Source organism: Dendrobates tinctorius, unplaced genomic scaffold (assembly GCF_039654945.1).
Source record: "Dendrobates tinctorius isolate UK_male_01 unplaced genomic scaffold, ASM3965494v1 ptg000022l, whole genome shotgun sequence".
NCBI lineage: Eukaryota > Metazoa > Chordata > Amphibia > Anura > Dendrobatidae > Dendrobates > Dendrobates tinctorius.
Window position 1 is genome coordinate 26,858,742 of NW_027361690.1, and position 26,749 is coordinate 26,885,490.

The following is a 26,749-nucleotide window of genomic DNA, read 5'->3' on the forward strand; positions in this document are numbered from 1 at the left end:
GAGAAATGCCTGAGATTGAAAGTTCAGAGTAAAGCCATCTAAACATATATTACAAACTTTTTATTTGTCATCATCAGTACTATTGATTTATGCAAAGTTTGTTTAATTTCTATCCAAAATGATCCAAGATTCCCTAATCTTGCAGGAATTACAATACACCTTTTTTATAGGACAAAATTATTTTGAGAGCGAATGTATATGATTACAAAATGTCTAAGAAGCTTCCTATGAAGTCAGCTGTATCTGAGCATTTCACATTAAGACAAAATAAAAAATGTTTTGCGTGTCAGTGTATGACAGATGAAAACACATGCTGTGAGCTCAAAATCAGTGCATACTCAGGCAGTGATAAAAATGTTACTACAAGAGCTTCCTATCTAAAAAGACAGTTACAACGGTTACCCCTAGAAGCTTTCTAAGCTGTGACGGAGAAAGATCACAGCAACACAAAGAAACCAATGCCCAGTACTTCCTGCCATGCAAAGGAGGAGGAAAGAGCATTTCAAACATCAGTTACAAGATATTTTGTAAGTGACAAAGTTACTGTAAGAATGACAGCAGATATGTTTAAATCATGGCTCATAGCGCTTGTTGTGAAACATGGTGTACCATTATCATTGGTTGCACGACCAGTTGTTACAGCTCTTAATGGACAATTGGCCTGCAGACTTCGTGTTTCTCTGCAAAGAGTATTAGAAAACTAGTGATTGAAAAAGCCCTTAACCAAAAGGAGGATCTTAAAAAGACTCTCAAGAGATGCTTCAGATGGCATTGCTACTTCAATGAAATGGAGACACTGCTATTAGAAAATAAAATTCTTCTGGCAGCTGTTTATGTGGACCCATGTCATCGAATAATGCTGGATGATCACCAGCTTGCTAAAGGAAAAGAAGCTCTGACTGAAGTAGCAGTTAGGATGACTTGGCTCCAGGATGGCCAAGAGCAAGAACACTTGGGTCTTGTAAGTGCTACTGCTAGCAGATCTTCAGCCTCTTCAGATGAGGAGTTTCATTTTGAAAAGTATTTGGACAACATGGATCAATTACTGCATTTTAGTATCACTACTATAATTAACATACACAATGACACTAAGAAAATATGACCTAACAAATGGCTATAAAATTATTCTATTTCAGTGGATTTGTAAAAATAGGAATAATGCAGTGAAAACAAGTTACAAAACGGATGCCATGGAAAATGGTTACCACCAAAAAATCATGGACAGCATAAGACAAGTTTACAACAAAGGAGGATGGTTATAAATTATTAAAAGGGACTTTTTTCCTCATGAGCCCAAGAACTTAATGGCAGGTAGTCACGGACCACTCCTGCCAGCGATTCTGTAGTATCTGGTGACGTCACATCAAGAAAACAGCTGCTCTCTTCCACTCTACTGACAAGACATTACTGCTGTCTTGTTGATTGACAGCCCGATCCCCGCTGCCTAACTGCGGGAGGTGTCTGTCAATCAGTAGGATATTGACAGTCAACACGCCGCAGACAGAGAAGTCCAAAAGAATTAGGGCTGCTCTGCAGACAGGTGGTCAACTGAGGCAGCAGAAAAGATCCGTGACTGCTCTGAGCTGGTGCCGGGTAGAACAGGCAGATTTTTTGCAATTACTTGCCTGTCAGTTCTTAGCCCCATGAGAAAAAAGAAATTGGCCCGGATCACCCCTTTAATGCGCTGCTAAAAAAAAACAAAAAAAAACCTATCAGATGTATTTTACCTTTGTGCTAGGGCGGTTTTTAGTCGATCATTTTCAGTTTTCAGCTCCGCGTCAGGAGGGGGACCATGGTAAGCTTTTTCATCATCTGTCCCATTCACACTAGATGCTCTAGTAGATGATGGAGTTTCCCGTCCCGATTCCTAATGCATGAACAGTTACATTGAAAAGTCAGTCAAAGTATTTTACATGATCTGGAGGATGGATACAGATTAGAAAATCATGACCCGCCACTAGCTGGTTATCACCATACTTTTTTCAACAGAAATATCCTGTTATGCACTTTTACTAATTGTTTTAAATGTCTATATAGCCATTTGTATTTATATAATTATCGCATAAAGAGACTCTACATCCTGGGGCCAAAAAGTGATCACTTTACATGTCTTATTTATAGTAGCCCCACCTAGTGCCATACATTTGCCTTCCCTACTCAGATCACTGTTCATCCCAGCCCCATGATTCCAGGATGGCCATCACAATCACATTGGTGAGTGGAGTGTTAGGTCTAAACAACACTTCCGCTTTTCTATCAAACAGCACTGAAAAAAATGTTGTTTAGAGATACAACTGCACTTCTCATGCTAGTGCTCATCTTTCAAACAGGCACAATGCTGATTTGAGTAGAGTTTGCAGCAGGAAGTAAAGTAGGGTACCAGGTAGAGTGACTTTAAACCCAGGCTGAAGGGCCACCAAGTTAATGTGTCCACTTATTTGGAGTTAGCTACTATGAGGATATATTCAGAAAGTGGATTATCCTATATTGTCCTTTAATATTTCATACTGCCTAATGTTGAATAATGATTTCTTACATTAAGTTGCTTTTTTTCTTATTGTAGAGAAGCATGAGCAAAAACAAACATTTTTATTTATATCTTCTTATTTCGCTCTTTTTTATGTTTGAAGTGGTTTATTCAATTAATATTTGCCCTTAAAAAATTCCACTACAGAATGCATAGAAAGTAACGCCAAGTATTTGTATACAGTCTGATGCATAACTATTTTCTCCTGCCGTCTCTGTACAGGAAATCACCATGATAGCCTCAGTGGAGACACAGAGGCTTCGGCTTTGAGGAACACAGCACTTGACATAAGCAATGTGTTCATGGGGTTTTAGCCACATGAAACTTCTCATTCAAGTTCTTGATCACTGTGCAGAACAGGGCTGACAGTGTGCCGATCTTCCAAATTATGGCGCATGAATAACATCAAATACGACTGTAGAGCAAGCTAAACAAAGAACAGAACAGCAGTTTTATATGTTTTTCTTTACTAAATTTGTTATTAGATAGATTTCAGCGGTAGCCATTTTCCAAAAGAGAAATCCTCGCCTGTCAAGAACGTAAGCTCTAAAAACAATAGGAATTACAGAATGATTTGCCGACTTTCATATTGTTTTATGAAGCAATGTTAAAAGAATGGAACAAGAGTATGACTTCCAATTTGGTGGCGGATTCATAAAAAAATCTGGAAAGCAAGCTGCGAGGATTAAGGGGAGCAGGTCTATTCAATCCTACTACTGGAAATACCAGACAAGTTATTGGTATTTGTAAAGACCACCATAACACAGTAATCAATATCATTGTGTATATAATGAGGCTGTTCCTATAGGAGGCAATAAATTACCAAAAACTGTGATGCTGAAGATTAGAGAGCGGGCAATTCTGAACGCGGCAATACCAAATATGTGTATGGTTTTTTTTATTGTTTTATTTTGAATGGGGTGAAAAGGGGGGCGATTTGAACTTATCTTTTTTTATTGTTTTAATATTTTAAAAAAAATTATTTTTTACTTTAGGCATGCTTCAATCGTCTCTATGGGAGACTAGAATCTGCCATAACCTGATTGCCTTTGCTACGTACAGGCAATGATCAGATCGCCTGTATGTAGCAGAATTGCTGACTTGCTATGTGCGCCATCCACTGCAATCCTGCAGTGACAACCATAGAGGTCTGTTGGAGACCTCTGGTTGTCATGCCAACCCATCGGTGACCCGCGATCACATGACGCTTGCTGGAAGAGCGTGTTAAATGCCGCTGTCAGAGTTGGACAGCGGCATTTAACTAGTTAACAGCCATGCGTGGATCGCGATTCAATCCATGGCTGTTAGAAGGACATATGAGCTGTTCAAAACATTTGACATGTGCCGGAAAAATGTGGGCTCAGTGCCTGAGTCCACAACAAAGGCAGGGTGTCCGACAGTGGCGTATAATTACACCAGATATCGGAAAGGAGTTAAATAAAATTGCACAAACACCTTTTGCCAGGCCCCAGACTTAAGGGTCCTCCTACACACAATAGATTCAATAAATTCAACCAAACCAGATTATTTCAGTTAGGTGGGTTGACCATCTAATATTTATGGCTCTCATCAGACAAATAATGTAAAGGGAAAGAAGGCTTGAGCTGCCTGAATTTTAAAAAAATCCATTCTTTTTGTTCTTCCTGGAGGGAACAGGTGTATTCTGGCAGCAGCTAATTCGTCTCTCCCCACAGAGAACACTTGACCAAACCATCCATTCATATGTATGCAGGAGGCATAAGAGCTAGTTGATGCTTATTATAGAAATTCTCAAAAATGTATCAAATTTTTATGTTATTGCAAAACTAAACCCTCTCAAATGTCTGAAAGCCGTTAAAAATGACAATGTCTAGTTTTGATCAGGAATCTACCTATCTGGTCAGAGTGTCCCAATGAAATGAGGAAGGCTGCACAAAGAAGCTTACACAGAAATCCATAGGCCGCATAGCAAAGAAACAAATGAAACACACCCATAGGCATCTGGTTGCCAGTAAACAATCCATCTGTCTCCTCAGTTTCCTACACCACTCCATACAATTCAGAAAAGTGTCCACATCCTTCTGGTCCCATCAATCTTCAACTAGAATGTTGGAGGGGTTCAGGGACTAGAATGATGTTGCCTTCATAATAGACCAAGGGACATTACATGGGAGATATGTCAAGAGGGTAACTTGAAGGGTGGCCAATATTTAGCTTTCGAAAACTTACATTTAATTGCAAGAGCCATTTCATGACTTCTGGATATGGGATGGCCCTCATTTATTAGCACATAACCCAAACTACACAGCCCAATAAAATAAAATACACATGTTATTTTGATGTCAAAAAGGCCACAGCTTTTATTAAAGGGAACCTGTCAGCAGGATTGCGCACAGTAACCTACAGTGTCAGGTTGGCGCAGTTATGCTGAGTAATGATACCTTGGTTGATGAAATCCGCCTTGTGGTTGTTTAATCTTTATTTTCAGTTTATGAGATTCTTGTGGTTCGGAGAGGCCTGTGTGGGGGTGTCTTCATACAGATGGCTTATGACAGATCACTGATCCCTCAGTGACCTGCCCCTCTAGTTTACACACTGAATATGTATTGAAAAAAAATTCAGCAGGCAGGCGCCGGCGCCTGAACGGCAGCATAATCGCATCTATAATATGCATTAAATTATTATATTTAGTGATATACATTTATTCTGGAAAAAAAAAAATTTGTCTCAAAATGTCGCTGTACAAGGGCAAAGGGAGGGGGTTAGTGGTGGCCGAGTTACTTAAACATTTATTTAAAGATACAGTGCATAGGCAGAGTCCACTGAGCACACCATCATCGATCACCCCCGGGTCCCTTGCACATAAACAGATGGATCCAACACAGTTCTTTCCCCACAGATTACCTTCTCTGTTCTGGTCACAGCAGTCCAGACGATTAATACTCCAGAAAGGCAGCTGATCTCCAACAGAGAAAATAGCTTTTAATAAATAGGGAAGGAGTAGAATAATAAAAGAATACAGCAGTGGATTCCTGATCTTTCCCTGACACACTTTGTAGCTGCACCCACAGACAGTAGTCCACACGCCAGGATTACCCCTACCGAAGCGGGGGCCCTTCCAGAGTCCTAGGGCCCGTATTCTGATTTTCAGTCCTTTGATCCTCGGGACCCCTCCTGAGTCCCTGGAGTCCTTTGAGTCCAGGGCAACAGACCTCTCCCATCCGGAGGGTCTGGCAGTGCCCCATCTGACAAGCATGTCTGCCCTGGCCAGAGTCCCTGGCAGTTCTGATGAAGCTGCAGCTTCCTGTCCCCTTGTAGCTGCAAGACCAGCCTACCAGTTTAACTATTGCTGGCCCTGACTCTATAATAGTGACACACACAGGAACATTATACACACTTAAAGGGAAACATCCCAAATACATTACAAAACAAATACAGAATATACATTACATCACAGTACACAAAGTGCATGGGGGGTCATACGGAAGGAGAAGGAGGCACAACTGAGGGGTCCGGCCACCTTCTTACACCCCCCACCAACTTGGTGGAGACAATTTTTTTTTTCTCCTCTAGCAAAATGGCGCTGGCGGCGCCTGCATAGTAGCATCTATCGGATTGCCGATAGATGCTACTGCGCAGGCACGGCCGGTGCCATTTTGGGACAGAATTTTTTGTTTCATAATAAATGTATATCACTAAATAAAATTTAATGCATATTATAGATGTGATCATGTAACAGCACTGAGGCCTGCCTGATTAATGTCATTTTTTTTTACAATACAAATTATGTTCAGTATGTAAAATAGGGTGCAGGTCACTGCGGGATCAGTGACCTGTCATAAGCCATACAGATGAATATATAAGCAAAGCAGCACAAAGCCCCACCCACAGGCTGCCCCAAAGCACGAGAATCTCCTTCAATGAAAACTACAAATAAAGATTAAACAACCACCACAGGACTGATTTCTTTCATCAACCAAGGTATCATTTTAATCAGTATAACAGCGCAGACCTGACAGCGACTATAGGTTACTCAGAACAATCCTGCCGACAGGTTTTCTTTAAAGATCCCATGTGGGTATAGTAAGAGTCGAGTCAGTAGAAATGTTATGCAAGAATATTCTGAGGTATGCAGACTGAGATTCCCGAGCTGCCTGCCATACAGCAAATCGGCAGGCAGCAATCCAGGGGCGGCATGCTTTGACTTGCCACAGTAGCAAAGCCAGATCACTTCAAGGGCTCCAGTGACCATACCAAAGATCCTCATCCGTGTGCTTAATAGCTAGGCTGCCCTTAGATGGCGTTACCATTATCACATCCTTCAGGCTGGCCATCAAAGCTCAGCCTATTCACCACCATTGTGTAACAGCTTCTATTAAATTCAAATTAGGCTGGTTTCACACTTGAGTTTTTTTGCGCTGTATTTTAGTGTTAAAAAAACACATGCGCTTTTTTCCCTATATTTTGCATGGGATGCGCTTATGTGCGCATACACATGCGCTTGTATGCGTTTTTACGCGCATGCGGTTTTTTGTGGTGTGCGCTCGGGCGCACTAAATGCATCCTGTTGCATTTTTTGGGCGTCCGACTTGCCTCAAAAAAACGCATGTGCGCAATGCGTTTTTTTACAGCAAGACACCCATTGCAAGTCTATGGGTGCGCATTGGCATGCTCATGTATGCGCTTTTTTGCGCATGTGTTTTTTTGTTGACCATTGGTTAGACAATGGAAATTAAGGGTTAGAGTTAGGGTTAGTTAAGGGGGTTTAGGGTTAGGGTTTGGGTTAGTATGGTTTGGTTAAGGGTTAGTTAGGGGTTAGGGTTAGTAGGGTTTGGTTAAGGGTTAGGGTTAGTATGGTTTGGCTAAGGGTTAGGGTTAGTAAAGTCATGGTTTGGGTTAGTGTTAATCCTAACCCTATCTTGATTTTTTTGGTGAGGTCAACTAATGTTGGAAAAAACCGCAAACGCGGTAAAAACGCACTAAAAACGCATACAAACGCATAAAAACGCTGCGTTTTTTTCATGCATGTGCATAAAAATGCTTGAAAAAACCGCAGCATTTGTATGCGTTTTTTCCATGCGTTTTTTTGCGGGAAAAACGCGCTGCAAAAAAAAGCAAGTGTGAAAGTAGCCTTAGTCCATAAAATAACCTGACTCCCCAACCGCCACAGTTGAGGCCACTTGACACCTTAAATGGCTTGAACCCTCCACCTAATTAACCAATCTTCATTTCCAATGACAATCTAGTACTAAACCTATAGTTTCAACTAAGTGACAAATAATAAAATATAATCATGGTCTCGCCCTGGCTGTCAGTAAAGTATTGGGTCAGTACTTATAAAGTTAAAGATTGCCAAAGCAGTGGGGTAATTGTAAATTGCATTCTGGGTATTGGGATCCCAACTTACCTCTAACACCTTAGGAATAACTCAGTAATGGAAAATGACGTAAAGTAACAAACCAAGACTATGAAATTAAATACCTACCCAAACATGACTATGAAATTAAATACCTACCCAAACATGTTTCTGTATGGCCTACTCTAGAAAACCTTCTGAACGCTTTTTGACAATATGTGGTCAGAATCTTGATAACCATGTTGTCTGAAACCACCACAATCCAGTAGCTGCAGACCAAGCCTAGCTACAGTGTATTGCTGGTAGGAAAACAGTGCATTAACCTCTTAACAATAAATAAAGGGTATAGTTACCCCCAGTGTCGGAAAATCTCAGAGGTCTCTGCTGCCGGGGGTAACAGACCCTAGAAACCATGATCAGGGACATTTTTACGATCCCCTGTCACATGATCGCCATTATTTACCGAATAATTTAAAATTCATTTCTCTCTCCTCTAATATGATCTAACTTATCAGAAAAGAGAGAAACTGGGTTTCCTGAAACCAGTTTTGGGGGCATATGAACAGCATTTTAGAATGCTGTATATGAGGGTTAAAAGGTGGTGGCCGTATCTCATGTGGGACAAACATGGTGACAGGTTCTTTTTAAAAAATCTTTTGGCCAAAACAAAAGCTGATGGCTATATATGTGATATGGTGTGTGATTGGTGAGGACATGGGGCAGAAGTGGAGTTTTTCCAAGAGTGTGCGGTGGGACTGTGGAAGGTTTGAACGGTGGAGGCAGAGATGGGGTGGAGCTTGGCTGAAGTCTCAAGGGGGCGTGAAAATTTTGCCAGTATGGTGCCCTGAAATTCATGGTGACAGCACTGTCTGCCAACAATCATGTGTGGTACAAATGAAAAACTGAATATACGCTCCACCATTTGAAGGTTCTGCAGTTAAACTATGAAAATGGGTAGCCTGTGAGTGAAAAAACACAGATGATGGTAGAAGCTTCACCAATTCCAGCTCTGGGCCCCATATTTACCTGGCCTCTGAACATCATATTGCTACACTTATTTATTTTCAAGGCTACCGGAAAATGCCATGATTGAGGTTGAGGAAAGGATGGATTCTGGAAATATTTTTGAGCTGGAGGCGACAGGAGATGGAAAGAGCTTGGATGTGCGGTTTGAAGGACAGGGCAGAGTCAAGGGTTATTCCGAGGCAGACTTCTGGTATGGGGGAAAGCGTGAAATCATTTATTGTGATAGATCAGGTAAGGAAGATCTGTGTGATGGAGAAAAGATAATTAGTTCAGATTTGTCCACACTGAGTTTGAGGAAGCGAGAGGAGAAGGAGGATATGGCTGATAGACACTCCGGGATTCTGGACAGCAGTGAGGTTAGGTCTGGGCCAGAGAGGTAGATCTGAGTGTCATCAGCATAAAGGTGGTACTAGAATCCATGGGACTTTATGACTTGTGCCAGGCCAAGTTTACAGATTGACAAGAGTATGGGGTCCTAGAACACAGCCTTGGGGGACTCTTACAGAGAGAGGGTCGGATGAGGAGGTAGTGTGGGAGATGCTGAATGTGCGGTTGGAAAGGTATGAGGAGATCCAGGATAGGGCGAGGTCTTTGATACCAAAGGAAGAGAGGATCTTTAGTAGGAGGCAGTGGTCAACTGTGTCAAAAGCAGAAGACAGGTCTAGAAGGAGTATAGAGTATTGTCCGTTAGCTTTGGCTGTAAGTACGTTGTTAGAAATTTTGGCCAGGGCAGTCTCAGTGGAATGATCGGGACAGAAGCCAGATTGTAGGTTGTCGAAGAGCAAGTTAGATGAGAGGTGGGAGGAAAGTTCAGCATGGACGTGCTGCTCCAGGAGTTTGGAAGCAAATGGAAGCAGCGATATTGGGCAATAGCTGGACATAGCGGTTGGGTCGAGGGTTGGCTTCTTAAGGATAGGCGTGATTGTGGCATGTTTGAAAGCAAAGGGAAGGTACCGGAAGTTAGTGATAGGTTGAAGAGATGGGTTAGGGATGGGATAAGTGTGGTCGTGAGTTTGGGGTGGAGGCGAGATGGGATGGGGCCTAGTGCACAAGTGGTGAGGTGTGATTTGGAGAGGAGACAACTAAGCTCCCCTTCAGTGATGTTGGAGAGGGAGGTTATGGGGGAGAGGCATTGGTCTGGTATACAAAGAGGTTGTGGTGGTTGAACAATAAAGACTTGCCTTGTTTGGTCGCTCTTATTTTCAAAGTGTGTGGCAAAGTCCTCAGCAGAGATGAGGGAGGTTGGAGGGGGCAGTGGTGGGCAAAGGAGGGAGTTAAAAGTTTTGTATAACTGTTTGGGGTTGTAGGATAGGAAAGATACGAGGGTTGTGAAATAGGCCTATTTAGCAGAGGTGAGGGCAGATTTGAAAGTGAGTGTTGCTTGTTTTGAGTGCAGTGAAATCACCTTGCAATATTTTGTGGAATAACCATTATTTTTAATCACAGTTTTCATGCGTCTTGGCAAGCTTTCCAGTAGTCTTTCACACTGCTTTTGGGTGACCTTATGCCACTCCTGGTAAAAAAAAAAATTAAGCAGTTCTTCTTTGATTGATGGCTTGTGACTATCCATCTTCCTCTTGATTACATTCCAGAGGTTTTCAATAGGATTCAGGTCTCAAGTTTAGGCTGACCATGACAGTGATTTGATGTGGTGGTCCTTCACCCACACATTGATGGACCTAGATGTGTGGCATGGCGCATTGTCCTGCTGGAAAAACCAGTCCTCAGAGTTGGGGAATCAACGTTTTTTTCCAGGATAACCTTGTATGCAGCTTGATTCATACGTCCTTTGCAAAGATTAACCTGCCCAATTCCAGCCTTGCTGAAGGATCCCCAGATCATCACAGATCCTCAACCAAATTTCACAGTGGGTGCAAGACACAGGGCTTGTACGCCTCTCCAGGTCTCAGTCTAACCATTAGATGTCCAGGTTTTGGGCAAAGCTAAAAATTAGACTCATTAGAGAAGATTACCTTACTCCAGTACTATATGGTCCAATCCTTATGGTCTTTGGCAAACTCCAGCCTAGCTCTCATTTGTTTCTCATTGATGAAAGTTTTTTTCTACCTTTACATGACTTGAGCCCTGCCTCTAGGATCCTGTTACAAACTGTTCTTGCTGTGCACTTCACCCCAGGTGCCATTTGCCATTCCTTTTGTAGGTCACTTTATGTCACCCTGCGGTTTCTGAGTGACATTCTAATAAGATGATGGTCACCCTGGTCAGTGGAGAGTCGTTTTTGCCCTCTGCCAGTCTGTAGATTTGTTGTCCCAAATGTCTGCTGCTTGACCTTGTTGTAATGGACTGCCGTCTTAGAAATTATAAGGATGGAGGCAACATGACGCTCACTGTATCTTTCTGCTAGTAAAGCCAGAATTGAGCCTTCTCTTCCTCACTGAATACTTTTGTTTTCAACTCCTTTGGCATGGTTAAAAGTTATTTTTTTCATTCCTATTACATTTGGGATATCACTAGCACTTGTTTTGCCATCCAGCTTGTCCTATTGTAAGAGGATTGTGAACACCACAGCAGGGTTTTTTTTATACTTTCCTTCGTTAAATAAGATTTGGTTCAGGTGCTCACCTAATCAGAAGCATGTCAAGTAGAATGAGGTGTCCTCTGGTTGGAATTCAACTGACACTGAAATGGAATGGCTGTCAGACATGTAGAGAAGCTGAGTTTTATAAAACTGTTCAGTGGTCTCTTAATTTTTGCAAGAGGTGTATGTATAAGTTTATATACGTAACCAGACACTATGGGGTTTCTGATTTTACCAGCTTCTAAAGGCTTCAGCAGGCTGTGGATAATAATCTTAGACTGAAGCCCCATATAATCTCATACATATTCCTGGTCTCCACATACAGAGACAGGTAACTAATGACCAGTACAGCAGCATCTGTATGCAGAACTGATAACAAAATGGTCGGATATCAGAAAGATCTGTATACAGCACTGATAACATGGTGGTCTGATACCAGAGAGATCTGTATACAGCCCTGATAACATGGTGGTCTGATACGAGAGAGAGTTCAGTGTACAGCACTGATCGTGTGGTGTCTGATACCAGAAAGATCACAGATCATGTATAAAGCATACAGTGATGTATACTGAAGGGGGACTAATAACCTACACACAGCAGCATCTATATACAGCCCTGATAACATGGTGGTCAGATACCAGAGAGTTCAGTGCACAGTCCTGATAATGTGGTATCTGATATCAGAAAGATCATAGATCAGAATACAGCAATATCAGTACAGAGCATTACCAGTATACATCTAGTAGGCTATATACACTCACTGGCCACTTTATTAGGTACACCATGCTAGTAAGGGGTTGGACCCCCTTTTGCCTTCAGAACTGCCTCAATTCTTCGTGGCAAAGATTCAACAAGGTGCTGGAAGCATTCCTCAGAGATTTTGGACCATATTGACATGATGGCATCACACAGTTGGCGCAGATTTGTCGGCTGCACATCCCTGATGCGAATCTCCCGTTCCACCACATCCCAAAGATGCTCTATTGGATTGAGATCTGGTGACTGAGGAGGCCATTTGAGTACAGTGAACTCATTGTCATGTTCAAGAAACCAATCTGAGATGATTCGAGCTTTATGACATGGCGCATTATCCTGCTGAAAGTAGCCATCAGATGTTGGGTACATTGTGGTCATAAAGGGATGGACATGGTCAGCAACAATACTCAGGTAGGCTGTGGCGTTGCAACGATGCTCAATTGGTACCAAGGGGCCCAAAGAGTGCCAAGAAAAAATTCCCCACACCATGACACCACCACCACCAGCCTGAACCGTTGATACAAGGCAGGATGGATCCATGCTTTCATGTTGTTTACGCCAAATTCTGACCCTACCATCCGAATGTCGCAGCAGAAATCGAGACTCATCAGACCAGGCAACGTTTTTCCAATCTTCTACTGTCCAATTTCGATGAGCTTGTGCAAATTTTAGCCTCAGTTTCCTGTTCTTAGCTGAGAGGAGAGGTACCCAGTGTGGTCTTCTGCTGCTGTAGCCCATCTGCCTCAAAGTTCGACGCACTGTGCGTTCAGAGATGCTCTTCTGCCTACCTTGGTTGTAACGGGTGGCAATTTGAGTCACTGTTGCCTTTCTATCAGCTCGAACCAGTCTGCCCATTCTCCTCTGACCTCTGGCATCAACAAGGCATTTCCGGCCACAGAACTGCCGCTCACTGGTTTTTTTTTCTTTTTCGGACCATTCTCTGTAAACCCTAGAGATGGTTGTGCGTGAAAATCCCAGTAGATCAGCAGTTTCTGAAATACTCAGACCAGCCCTTCTGGCACCAACAATCATGCCACGTTCAAAGGCACTCAAATCACCTTTCTTCCCCATACTGATGCTCGGTTTGAACTGCAGGAGATTGTCTTGACCATGTCTACATGCCTAAATGCACTGAGTTGCCGCCATGTGATTGGCTGATTAGAAATTAAGTCTTAACACACAGTTGGACAGGTGTACCTAATAAAGTGGCCAGTGAGTGTACATGTAGGGTGACTAATAACCTGTATGTAGGAGGCTAGACATGAATAATGAGAACAGTACATTCTCCATACTGGTCTATCACCTATGTGAGAAGAGATTTTTTTTTAATGGATATGCTAATTATAATTTATACCATATTTTTATTACGATTACCATTTTGTCTGACACATTGTCTGAACCTGCATTGTATGGCCCAGGAGCACATTCTGCAACATACATAAAAGAACAATATGCCACAGGCCATGAAACATTTAGAAGAAACATGAAGGGAATAGCATAGATTTAATGGTGCATATTCACCAGACTTCTCACACATCTTTGCATATTAATCAAGATGCTTTTATACTGAATGAAGAAAAACTCCATGAAAAGAACAAGGAAGAACGTCATGCTGTACCAATGACATGTGCTGGGAACATTAACAATAACCCACAGAGAAGACTATCATCCGCATGTGGGTCACCCTCCCAGGGCTGTGGGGTACTCGGTACCGGGCCCGATGAGCTTCAATGGGAGATGTTACGGTAGCTGGGACCCGGCCCGTGGCCCTGGGCGCCCATTGTAAACGGGGGAAGTCTATAAATGATTCGTGACGTCACCTGTGGTGTTCGGCAATGAAGATGTAAGCCGACGCTGCAGACAGATCCTCTGGGACAGATGGTGTGGTGCAGCAGTGATGTTATAGCCCTCCACAGGCGGGGCTGTAGTCCCAGGGCAGTGTAGGGGAAGTGACACTTAGATGGTGTAGTGTCGGGCGCAAGGGATGTAGCAGTGCTGGGTGGGTGGGCGCAGGAATAAGTGGAGGACACCAGGGCATGTAGTTCCAAAGCTTTACTCACAGTCTGTTGCAGGTACAGGTGCCCGGATCCGTGCCGTGTCCTCCGGGTCAGGAGCTCAGCCAACTTCCAGGCAAGATGAAGTACTCCTTTCCAACACTCCGCCAACATATGTGCCTTTTCTGAATGTCTCCTCTTATAGCGCCTTTGAATTAAGTACTCCCAGTACTGAGTTACACTGGAGTTCCTCTTGTCAGATGTTCCTATGAACTCTACTTGTACGGCAGACAGCTTTAGCCTGCTTCGGGGACTCCTTACTACCTAGTCCCGGCTTACTATCGTTGCTGTTGTGCCCCCATGTCTTGTGTGTGAATAAAGTGGTGACAACTTCTATTCCTCCGGTGTCTGCTGCAGGACCATTAGTATCCGTACAACCTCGGGGTCCGGGCCCCGGCCTTGCGCTGTGAACTTGGGAAGGGTTCTCTCTTCCAACCCTGATCCTTAGTCCTCCTATTCTCCATACGTTCCGTGCTAATCCTTCTTCCCAATGGAGAATCAAGCTTCCTTCCTCTGTCTCTTTCCTGTGCCAGCAGACCCAGATCACTGTGATCTGCTGCAGCACTTCCTTCTCCCATCCCTCTCCCAGGGATCTTCTCGGTCTCACTCTCTGTCCTTCTACATCCTCACTCACTGAATGAATGACTGAACCAACTCTTCCCGCTCTTTTATGTAAACTAAGCTCCACCCACCTCCCAGCACATTTCATGTTCCAAGCAGGGAGCCACCAAGGGGTGCTATGCTACACTCCAAGCAGGGAGCCGCCGAAGATGCTTTGCTACACTACTTTGTGATGTGGAGTGCAGGTGTTGGAGTGTGGTCAGGTGTCTCCACCTTATCTGGATGGTGTGGTACCACACCTCAGGAGGAGGTGCAGTACCTCTGTGGCGACTGAACCCTCAGGGGCGCCACATATGCGCAAACGCATTCATAAGCAGCGGCTTTTATCTGCATCATCTTACGCATGACGGCAAAAAAAAAATGCTGCTTGTGAATGCGCTTGCGTTGTTTATGCGCATGCATTCAATATTTACAATGTTTTTCAGTAGCTTTTCCTTGACATCAGACACTCAATGGGCATGTCTCATGAGAGAATATATATATATATATATATATATATATATATATATATATATACATACATACATACATACATACATACATACATACATACATACATACATACATACACACACACACACACACACACACCCACCCCGTATATACTCGAGTATAAGCCGACCCGAGTATAAGCCTAGGGTGGGAAATGCTCCATAGATTATTCCCCCATATGCTGCCCCCATAAGAAGCTCCATATTGTTCCCCCAAATACTGCCCCCATTAGAAGCTCCATAGATTATTCCCCCATATGCTGCCCCCATAAGAAGCTCCATATTGTTCCCCCATAAGCAGCTCCATAGATTGTTCCCCCATATACTGCCCCCATTAGAAGCTCCTAAAGATTATTCCCCCATGTGCTGCCGCTGCTGCTGCATGTAAAAATAAAAAAAATGACATACTCACCTCTCCGTCGCTGGGTGTCAGATACTCACCTGTCCTGCGTCCATGGCTGCTCATCGCTATCTGCCACGTCATCAGTCAGTGACGTTCAGACTGCAGGGGGCGCAGCACGCACTAATCACGTCACCGCGCCCTCTGCTGTCTCAAGTCACTGACCGATGACAGACAGCAGCAAGCAGCCATGGACGCAGGACAGGTGAGTATCGCTATACTTACCCGTCCTGACGCTGTCGCTTGAGCCCCAAGCTTCTCCGCGCTCTCTCTTCCTGCGTTCAGCGGTCATGTGATACCGCTCATTAAAACTCATGAATATGCGCATATTCATGAGTTTTAATGAGCGGTACCACGTGACCGCTGAAGGCAGGAACAGAGCGCGCGGAGAAGCTGGGGGCTCAAGAGACGGCGTCAGGACGGGTAAGTATGACCTGACACCCCCGCCCCCTCCGACCCCCGGTGTATATGACTCGAATATAAGCAGAGAGGGGGACTTTCAGCCCAAAAAACGGGCTGAAAATCTCGGCTTATATTCGAGTATATACGATATATATATATATATATATATATATATATATATATATATTTTTTTTTTTTTTTACACACTTACATATACACACACATACATACACACACACAGTGCCTTGCGAAAGTATTCGGCCCCCTGGAGCTTTCCAACCTTTTCCCACATATCATGTTTCAAATATGAAGATATCAATTGTAAATTTTTGGTGGAGAATCAACAAGTGTGACAACTGTGAAGTTGAACGAAATTTATTGGTTAATTTTAAATTTTTGTGGAAATTCGAAAAACTGAAAAGTGGGGCGTGCAATATTATTTGGCCCCTTTACTTTCAGTGCAGCAACCTCACTCCAGAAGTTCATTGTGGATCTCTGAATGATCCAATGTTGTCCTAAATGACTAATGATGATAAATATAATCCACCTGTGTGTAATCAAGTCTCCGTATAAATGCACCTACTCTGTGATAGTCTCAGGGTTCTGTTTGATGTACAGAGAGCATCAGGAAGACCAAGGAACACAACAGGCAGGTCCGTGATACTGTTGTGGAGAAGTTTAAAGCCGGATTTGGATACAAAATGATTTCCAAAACTTTAAACATCCCAAGGAGCACTGTGCAAGCGATCATATTGAAATTGAAGGAGTATCATAGCACTGCAAATCTACCAAGACCCGGCCGTCCCTCTAAACCTTCATCTCAAACAAGGAGAAGACTGATCAGAGATGCAGCCAAGAGGCCCATGATCACTGTGGATTAACTGCAGAGATCTACAGCTGAGGTGGGACAGTCTGTCCATAGGACAACAATCAGTCGTACACTGCACAAATCTGGCCTTGATAGAAGCGTGGCAAGAAGAAAGCCATTTCTCAAAGATATCCATAAAACGTGTTGTTTAAAGTGTGCAACAAGCCACCTGGGAGACACACCAAACATGTGGAAGAAGGTGCTCTGGTCAGATGAAACCAAAATCGAACGTTTTGGCCACAATGCCAAACGACATGTTTGGCGTAAAGGCAACACAACTCATCACCCTGAACACACCATCCCCACTGTTAAACATGGTGGTGGCAGCATCATGGTTTGGGCCTGCTTTTCTTCAGCAGGGACAGGGAAGATGGCTAAAATTGATGGGAAGATGGATGGAGCCAAATACAGGACCATTCTTGAAGAAAACCTGTTGGAGTCTTCAAAAGACCTGAGACTGGGACAGAGATTTGTCTTCTACAAGACAATGATCCCAAACATAAAGCAAAATCTACAATTGAATAGTTCACAAATAAACATATCCAGGTGTTAGAATGGCCAAGTCAAAGTCCAGACCTGAATCCAATCGAGAATCTGTGGAAGGAGGTGAAAATTTCTGCTCACAAACGATCTCCATCAAACCTCACTGAGCTCGAGCGGTTTGCCAAGGAAGAATGGGCAAGAATTTCAGTCTATGTACAAAACTGATAGAGACATACCCCAAGCGACTTGCAGCTGTAATCGAAGCAAAAGGTGGCGCAACAAAGTATTAAGTTAAAGGGGCCGAATAATATTGCACGCCCCACTTTTCAGTGTTTGAATTTCCGCAAAAATGTAAAATAACCAATAAATTTCATTCAACTTCACAACTGTGTCCCACTTGTTGTTGATTCTTCATCAAAAATTTACATTTGATATCTTTAGGTTTGAAGCATGATATGTGGAAAAAGGTTGAAAAGTTCCAGGGGGCCAAATACTTTCACAAGGCTAGATTATATATATATATATATATATATATATATATATATATATATATATATATATACACACACACACACATACATATGCACAATATATATATCTCTCTCTCTATCACACTGCACTGAGGAAATCCTCGTCTTTGGCTGCTATATCCAGCTGCAAGATGGATCTTGACATGGAGAGCTTCTATGATAATCTGGATTTACAATTGAAATTGGCTGTTGCCTTTGCTTTTTCTTGTCAAGAAGAAAGGAGAAGACAGACTGAGAAGACATCGTCATCGCTACTGGCAACACCCCATCCTTGAACTCCAAGAGAGACGTGGAGCCTACCACGGAGCTACATGCAAACCCTCAGAAGTCTTTCTGACTACACGAGGATGTCTGAATGGAGTTTCGATGACTTGTTGCAATGTGTCCGAGGATCCATCACCAGACAGGACACACAACTCCGTCGAGCAATTCCTGCTAAGCAACGTCTGTTGGTGACCCTGAGGTACGTAATTGTGAAAAACAAACACATGTTCATAGTATTATTGTTAGAAAACCCATGCATTATTTTTTTTTTCCCCATCTTCTGTTAAGCAGATTCCTGGCTACCGGAGAGACCCCATCATCTCTCCATTTCCAGTTCCGGATTGGAGTGTCCACCCTTTCTGGGATTGTTGGAGACACCTGCAGGGCATTATGTGACGTTCTGTGTCAAGAATTCCTCCCCCAACCCACAACTGAACTCTGGCTGGAAAATGCTGAAAAATTCCAGGACATTTGTAATTTTCCAAACTGTGTGGGGGTTGTGAATGACAAACACATTCAGATTATTAAACCTGCTGGAAGTAGAACAGAGTATTTTAATTACAAAAAATACTTTTTGATTGTTCTCATGGCGACTGCAGATGCTGAATGTCGATTTGTCGCCGTGGACGTTGGCTTATTTGGACTTTCAAAAACTCTGACATGGGCCAACGTTTGCATCATAATAATTTCAAATTTTCCACAGCCACGACCTCTTCCCAATACTGAAGGACCATCAATGCTGTTTGTTGTGGTTGGGAATGAGGCCTTTCAAATGTGTGCCAACCTCATAAAACCTTACTCAAGTAGGGATGTCACTTCACTCAACTTTCATAACTAATGAATATTGAAGCAATTGTTTGATTGTTTAATTGTCATGTTACTTGACTTACCTATATAAATGCACCTGATTTATTGTTGCAAAACTTAAATAAAAATTACGGAAAAAGAATCACACCAAAAGAATCACACCAAACGGATTTTCAACTACCGACTGACAAGGGCATGAAAAACTGTGGAGTGTGCCTTTGGCTTGCTGGTATCTAAATGGTGCATTTTGGGAACAGCCATCAATCTAAAAATTGAGACAATTGATGAGGTTGTAAAAGCATGTGTTATGCACAATTACATCCTGGCAAAAAAGCGACCCAACTTAGAACCTGTTACATTGCATGATTACCAAGATCACCCTCTGAGGACTAGAGTGGAAGTTGCCCAGATGAGGGATAAGTTTGCTGCATACTTTGTTTCTAATAATGGACGTAATGGTTTAAGCCGCTAAGCGTACCTGTAATGTTAAAATGTACCTGTAATGTTTGCTGAATTAAATAATAAAATAACTGTAGTAAAACACCCGTTACAAGTGCCCTCTATAATACACACGTGTGGTGTGTATTTGTGGTGGCGGCGATTAAAGAGACAAAGAAAACACAGCTATTGTGCAAAGAAAATAAAAATTTTATTTAACAAAAAAAAAATAATTGGGTTTAGGATCGGGGTTCATCTAAGGGTGAGATGGGGTGGACCTTGGCGGTGTGGTGAGGATTGGGAGGTAGTTGATGAGGAAGGGGTTACAGAGGAAGGGGCAACAAATGAAGGATTGGATCATGGATGGAATCATGGGAATGGATAGACAAACTGGAAGGGACAGACACAAGGGAAGGTAGTGACATTTGACAACAGAGAAACATTGGTAGGTGATGGTGGAGGCGGTGGGTCCAATTCTGGCAGGGTTTTTTGCCTTCGGGTCTTCGTCTTGGTGGGAATCTGTTTATATTTTGTCCTTTGTTTTCTTGGCCGAGTGGGAGTGATGGCCTTTGTAGCAGTCTTCTGGCGTGGTGCTGGACTGGGCAGCGTGGTGGATGCTGCTGGCTGCAGGGGTGCTGAACTTGGGAGCGTGGTGGATGCTGCTGGCTGCAGAAGTGCTTAACATGGGAGCGTGGGGGATCTATGAACTGGAGGCAGTTGTGGTGAAGGATAGTTCGGTGCTGTGGAAGTTGTAAAGTATATGTTCGGCTGCTAGTAATATCCTCCGGCCTGTGGATTGTAGCTTTGGGACTGCTGCTGCAATGCGTGGCTGGCAGGCCTGCATGACGTTGAGCTGGAATTGAGGCATAAGGTTTTCCGACACTTCCCTCTCTATTGCAGAAAAAGAATGTCGCCGGTCTCTCAAGGTCAGCTTCCAGGCGGTAAAGGCGTTTGTTGACATCCTGTATAAGTGTGTTCACATGGTTGAACCCACTCTTCTGTCTCTCACCAAGCACCTTAATCCCATCTTGGAAGACCAAGCTTAAGTGCATAAACTCGGGCATGAGTGACCTCTCCCAGGCACTCTGCCGCTGACGAGAAGACCCAACAAAAGCAGCGGCAGAGGGCTGCCTGTTCCTCAGCCTGTGAGGCTTGACAGGTTGCTACATCGCTGGTCGATGATTGGGACTGCGTTTGTTCATTGTCTGGTCGATGAGGGGCTGCTTCAACAGAGGATGATCCAGGTTGTGTTGTGCTGCACCAGGTTCTGTGGTGAAAATAAAAGAAAAACATTAGCAAAAAAAAAGAAAAAAAAAAAAAAGAAAGGTTAAATAATAGTAAGACAATACAAAAGATACTCACGTTCACTGAGCAAGCGCAGGCCTCAGAAATACAAGGTTACGGTGGTATTTGTATTTTCTTATCCTTTGAGCAGCACCACTTTTAATCTGGTTCCCCTGTCTCATGTCCTTGTTGAAGCGATCCTTCATCGAGCGCCAACGGACTCTTACACTCTTCACTGTGAAGGGGGAAAAAAGGAAAAAATTAATTGTAAAACAATGCACCTACATTTACAGTTTCACTGGCACGTCACACCACATTGCAATACTTACCAAAATCATTTCTGGTATGTGGCGTGGCACGTTCCCAATCATGCAACAGCGATCTGGCCACTTCTTCCCAGAGTCATCGAATAACAACAATGTCGGAGTGCTGACGATTACGGGTGTCCCACAACGGTACTCGCTGTTGCACAAGGTTAATTAGTTGATCGTTGTCAATTTCCTGTTTGGCTTTTTCCCATTGTGGAACCTATAGATCAAATAAAACAAAAGAATTTTACCGTATATACCCGAATATAAGTCGAGATTTTCAGCCCAAAAAATTGGGCTGAAAGTCCCCCTCTCGTCTTATATTCAAGTCATATACACCGGGGGGTCGGAGGGGGAGGGGGAGCGGGGGTGTCAGGTCATACTTACCCGTCCTGACGCTGTGTCTTGAGCCCCCAGCTTCTCCCCGTGCTCTCTCTTCCTGCCTTCAGCGGTCACGTGGTGCCGCTCATTAAAACTCATGAATATGCGCATATTCATGAGTTTTAATGAGCGGTACCACGTGACCGCTGAAGGCAGGAAGAGAGAGCGCGGAGAAGCTGGGGGCTCAAGACACAGCGTCAGGACGGGTAAGTATAGCGATACTCACCTGTCCTGCGTCCATGGCTGCTTGCTGCTGTCTGTGTCTGTCATCGGTCAGTGACTTCAGACAGCAGAGGGCGCGGTGACGTGGTTAGTGCGTGCCGCGCCCCCTGCAGTCTGAACGTCACTGACTGATGACGTGGCAGATAGCGGGGAGCAGCCATGGACGCAGGACAGGTGAGAATCTGACACCCAGCAACGGAGAGGTGAGTATGTCATTTTTTTATTTTTACATGCAGCAGCAGCATGGGGGCAGCATATGGGGGAATAATCTATGGAGCTTCTTCTGGGGACACCATATGGGGGAATAATCTATGGAGCATTTCCCACCCTAGACTTATACTCGAGTCAATAAGTTCTCCCTGTTTTTTGTGGCAAAATTAGGGGGGGGTCGACTTATACTCGGATCGACTTATACTCGAGTATATACGGTAAGTAAAACTGAAAAAAAAAATTCAATTGCAACTTTGATGAAAAGAATACTTACACCCAGTCTTTCCTCCTGAGACACATGAGCCCGACGACCCTGGGAAAAATCATTTCCACTCGACTGCTTCTGCTCTTCATCAGTGGAAGGTATCTGTAAAGAAATTACATGATTTAACACAGGTATAGTATTGCCAGTCAATACATACCAATCAGTATAGCAAATGTGATTACATAATCGGTGTCATGTCCACTCAGGGAAGCAGTCAGTTCTTCACTTGAGGACATAGTTGAAGAGCAGGCAGCAGTCAAGTGAAACAGTACAGGAAAAAAAAGATAAAAATTAAACTTGTTAAGAGCCAAACACAATGTAGCCAAAAAAAAAAAAAAAAAATAATGGACACCAATACTTACATTACAGGCAGTAGTCCAACAGCAGTCAGCACAGGACAGGGACAGACGGTAGCACCAGGAGAAAGCCAGTCTAAAAGGAGCAGAAAAAAAAATTAGTACAAAGTACAGACTGCAGTGAGAGAGACAGACATTTTCAAAGGTTCTATACTTACATAGCCAGTGTTGTTGTCAGATCTAGAGTCTTGAAAGTAATGGCCTTGCAGTTTCCACAATTCTTTTTATAAAGCTTTGTTTTGGGGGTGGAAGAAATCATTTCCTGGACCTGCTCATTCTGAAGTATGCATGCATATCGAACGCATGCGTACACATGCCCTTGCGTACCAATGTGTTCCCATAGACAGTAATGCGTTTTTTTGAAGCACTCATCCGCATGCCTGCGCATATTTGACGGATTTTTGACGCCTCAAAAAATGCAACATGTTGCGTTCGCAGTGCCACGCTGCACACCGTAAAACGACGCATGCGTACACAAAAGCAAGCGAACACATGCAAACGCATGTCCCTGCGTACACCATGTTAAATATATGTAAGCATGACGCATGCGGATCTATGCGGATCAAACGCTGCGCACACAGACGCAAGTGTGAAAGCAGCCTAACAATTTCCTTCTATGACAGAATCACTGACAGGGTGGATCAGATAAATGCTGTAGATATAGTATATCTTGACTTCAGCAAAGCATTTGGCAAAGTATCTCACACAATCCTTATTGAAAAAATGGCTAAGTATGGAATGGACAAGGCAACTGTTAGGTGGATTCATAACTGGCTTATTGATCGGACCCAAAGAGTGGTCGTAAATGGCTGCACATCCAGTTGGAGGAATGTCTCACCTGGGGTACCACAGGGCTCTGTCCTGGGCCTTGTATTGTTCAACATCTTTATCAATGATTTAGATGAAGGAATTGAGGGTAAACTGATTAAATTTGCTGATGACACAAAGCTAGGAGGGATAGCTAATACTAGAGAAGAGAGAGAGAGAGGATTCAAAAAGATATAAATAAACTGGAGCAGTGGGAAGTAACTAACAGAATTGTTTTTAACAGGGGAAAAATGCAAATTATTACATCTGTGCAATAAAAATGAAAAAAGCATATACAGAATGGGAGGAATAGGGCTAAGCAACAGCACATGTGAAGAAGACTTGGGTATACTAATAGATCACAGACTGAACATGAGTCAACAGTGTGATGCAGCAGCAAAAAGGCAAATACAATTCTGGGATGTATTAACAGAAGCATACAGTCTAGATCACGTGAAGTCATTATTGCCCTCTACTCCTCTTTGGTCAGACCTCTTCTGGAATACTGTGTCCAGTTTTGGGCACCACATTTTAAAAAAGACAACAAACTGGAGCAATATCAGAGAAGAGCGACCAGAATGGTGACTGGTCTGCAAACCATGTCCTATGAGGAACAGTTACAGGATTTGGGAATGTTTAGCTTGCAAAAAAGAAGACTGAGAGGACACTTAATAGCTGTCTACAAATATCGAAAGGGCTGTTACATTGTAGAAGAATCATCTTTATTCTCATTTGCACAAGGAAAGACTAGAAGCAACGGGATGAAACTGAATGGGAGGAAACACAGTATTAGGAAAAACTTTTTGACAATTAGGGTGATCAATGAGTGGAGCAGGCTGCCACGAGAGGTGTTGAGTTCTCCTTCAATGAAAGCCTTCAAACAGAGGCTGGACAGACATCTGTCTGGGATGATTTAGTGAATTCTCCTTTGAGCAGGGGGTTGAACCAGATGACCCAGGAGGTGTCTTCGAACTCTACCATTCTATGATTCAAATGAGTTGCAATTAAAGTGTAGACTTTCAGCTTTAACCACAGGGGTTGAAGAAGAATATCCCGGGAAAAACATTTAGCAAATGCAAAAATTTTTCTACAAAGCCTCAGGGACTCAAAAATAACTGGACAAATTAACTTTACCACAAATAAAATGTCCAAAATCTAAAAAACGAGGTACTGCTGCATTGTCAACCTGCACACTCCTTTCCCCCGTTCTCCCGGTGAAGATGTTTTGACCGTCATAAAATAAAGTACGGATTTTCAAGAGTGGTGAGTGGCACCATTTTTCTTCATACCAGGATAAATACACTGCTCAAAAAAATAAAGGGAACAGTTAAACAACAGAATATATCTTCAAGTTAGTCAAACTTCTGTGAAATCAAACTGTCCACTTAGAAAGCAACACTGTGACAATCAATTTCACATGCTGTTGTGCAAATGGAATAGACAACAGATGGAAATTATTGGCAATTATCAAGACACCCTCAATAAAGGAGTGGTTCTGCAGGTGGGGACCACAGACCACATCTCAGTACCAATGCTTTCTGGCTGATGTTTTGGTCACTTTTGAATGTTGGTTGTACTTTCACACTTGTGGTAGCATGAGACGGACTCTACAACCCACGCAAGAGGCTCAAGTAGTACAGCTTATCCAGGATGGCACATCAAAGCGAGCTGTGGCAAGGAGGTTTGCTGTGTCTGTCAGCGTAGTGTCCAGAGGCTGGAGGTGCTACCAGGAGACAGGCAAGTAGATGTGAAGGGGGCCGTAGGAGGGCAACAACCCAGCACCAGGACCGCTACCTCCGCGAGGAGGAACAGGAGGAGCACTGCCAGAGCCCTGCAAAATGACCTCCAGCAGGCCACAAATGTGCATGTGTCTCCACGAACGGATAGACACATGCATCCATGAGGATGGTCTGAGGGTCCGACGTCCACAGATGGGGGTTGTGCTCACAGCCCAACACCGTGCAGGATGCTTGGCATTTGCCACAGAACACCAGGATTGGCAAATTCGCCACTGGCGCCCTGTGCTCTTCACAGATGAAAGCAAGTTCACACTGAGCACATGTGACAGACATGACAGAGTCTGGAGACAACATAGAGAGCGATCTGCTGCCTGCAACATCCTTCAGCATGACCGGTTGGCAGTGGGTCAGTAATGGTGTGGGGTGGTATTTCTTTGGAGGGCCACACAGCCCTTCATGTGCTCACCAGGGGTAGCCTGGCTGCCATTAGGTTTAACACAATCCAACATAATGGAGAACATCAATATTCTTTCCAAACAGGAAAAGAAAATGTTCAAACGAACATGGTGCTAGGACAACTCCCATTTGACAATATATGAACCTACATAGAACTACAAAGTATAAAGCCCAAAATAATAAATCCAAAAGTCAAGATTATAGTGAGAAGAATATATGCTCTTTATTAGTACAGTATCAAGAAGTTGTTGGCGAGGAGTCGTCCTGGCGCGAGAATAACCCGACCTGATGTTTCTCATGCTATATCCACGATCTCGGAACCGCTGGGTAAGGTCCCGAGCCCGGTCCTCAAAAACCCCATCAGTGGAACAAATTCGCTTCATTCTCAAAAACTGGCCCACAGGGATGGCTCGAATGGTCGATGATGTGTGAGCAGATGATGCATGGAGTAACAAATTTACAGACGTTTCCTTACGGAATACGTCGGTTTGAATGGTGCCATCCTCACATAGCATAATCTTGATATCTAAAAAGTCGATCTCACTTGTTGCCACCCTGTGGGTCAGTTTGATGTTACGATTATTTTAGTTTAAACCATGGGTGAAGTCAAGAAGACCAGACTCGGTGCCCTTCCAGATAATAAAGACATCGTCGATGTATCGGTACCAGCACTGCACATTGGAAGCGGCAAACGCACCATCCCTGAAAACCTCACGCTCCCAAAAACCTAAAAAGAGGTTAGCGTAAGATGGCGCGCAAGCCGCGCCCATCGCAGTGCCACGATGCTGCAGATAATACTTGTCTTTAAAGGTGAAGTAATTGTGAGTTAAGATAAACTCAAGCAGTTCCGAAATCAAGGACCGCAGTGCCGAGTCAAGGTTACTCATGCCAAGAAAAAACTCCACCGCCTCCAATCCATCTTTGTGCCCGATACATGTGTAAAGAGACTTTACATCAATTGTAGCAAACAGCATGCCAGATTCAAGATGGAGACCATCCAACTTTCTCAGGACGTCCGTAGTGTCCCTGACATAGGAGGGCAGCATCTCTACTAACGGATGAAGGTAATATTCAATGAATTTGCATATAGGATCGCTCAGCCCTCATATGCCAGAAACAATCGGACGCCCTGGGAAGATCTACTGGGTCCTTATGTATCTTTGGCAGAAAATAAAATGTA

The 26,749-nt window shown here is 43.5% G+C and overlaps 1 protein-coding gene across 2 annotated transcripts in view; it reads right to left on the reverse strand.

Annotated features, from left to right (window-relative positions):
* HOMER2 (homer scaffold protein 2) overlaps nt 1-26,749 on the reverse strand; it is a 377,961-nt gene that overhangs the window by 99,153 nt on the left and 252,059 nt on the right. For both annotated transcript variants that reach the window (XM_073568523.1, XM_073568522.1), the window contains one exon: nt 1,728-1,867. In XM_073568523.1, coding sequence (XP_073424624.1) covers nt 1,728-1,867 — 140 coding nt within the window. The remainder of the gene's footprint in view (nt 1-1,727; nt 1,868-26,749) is intronic.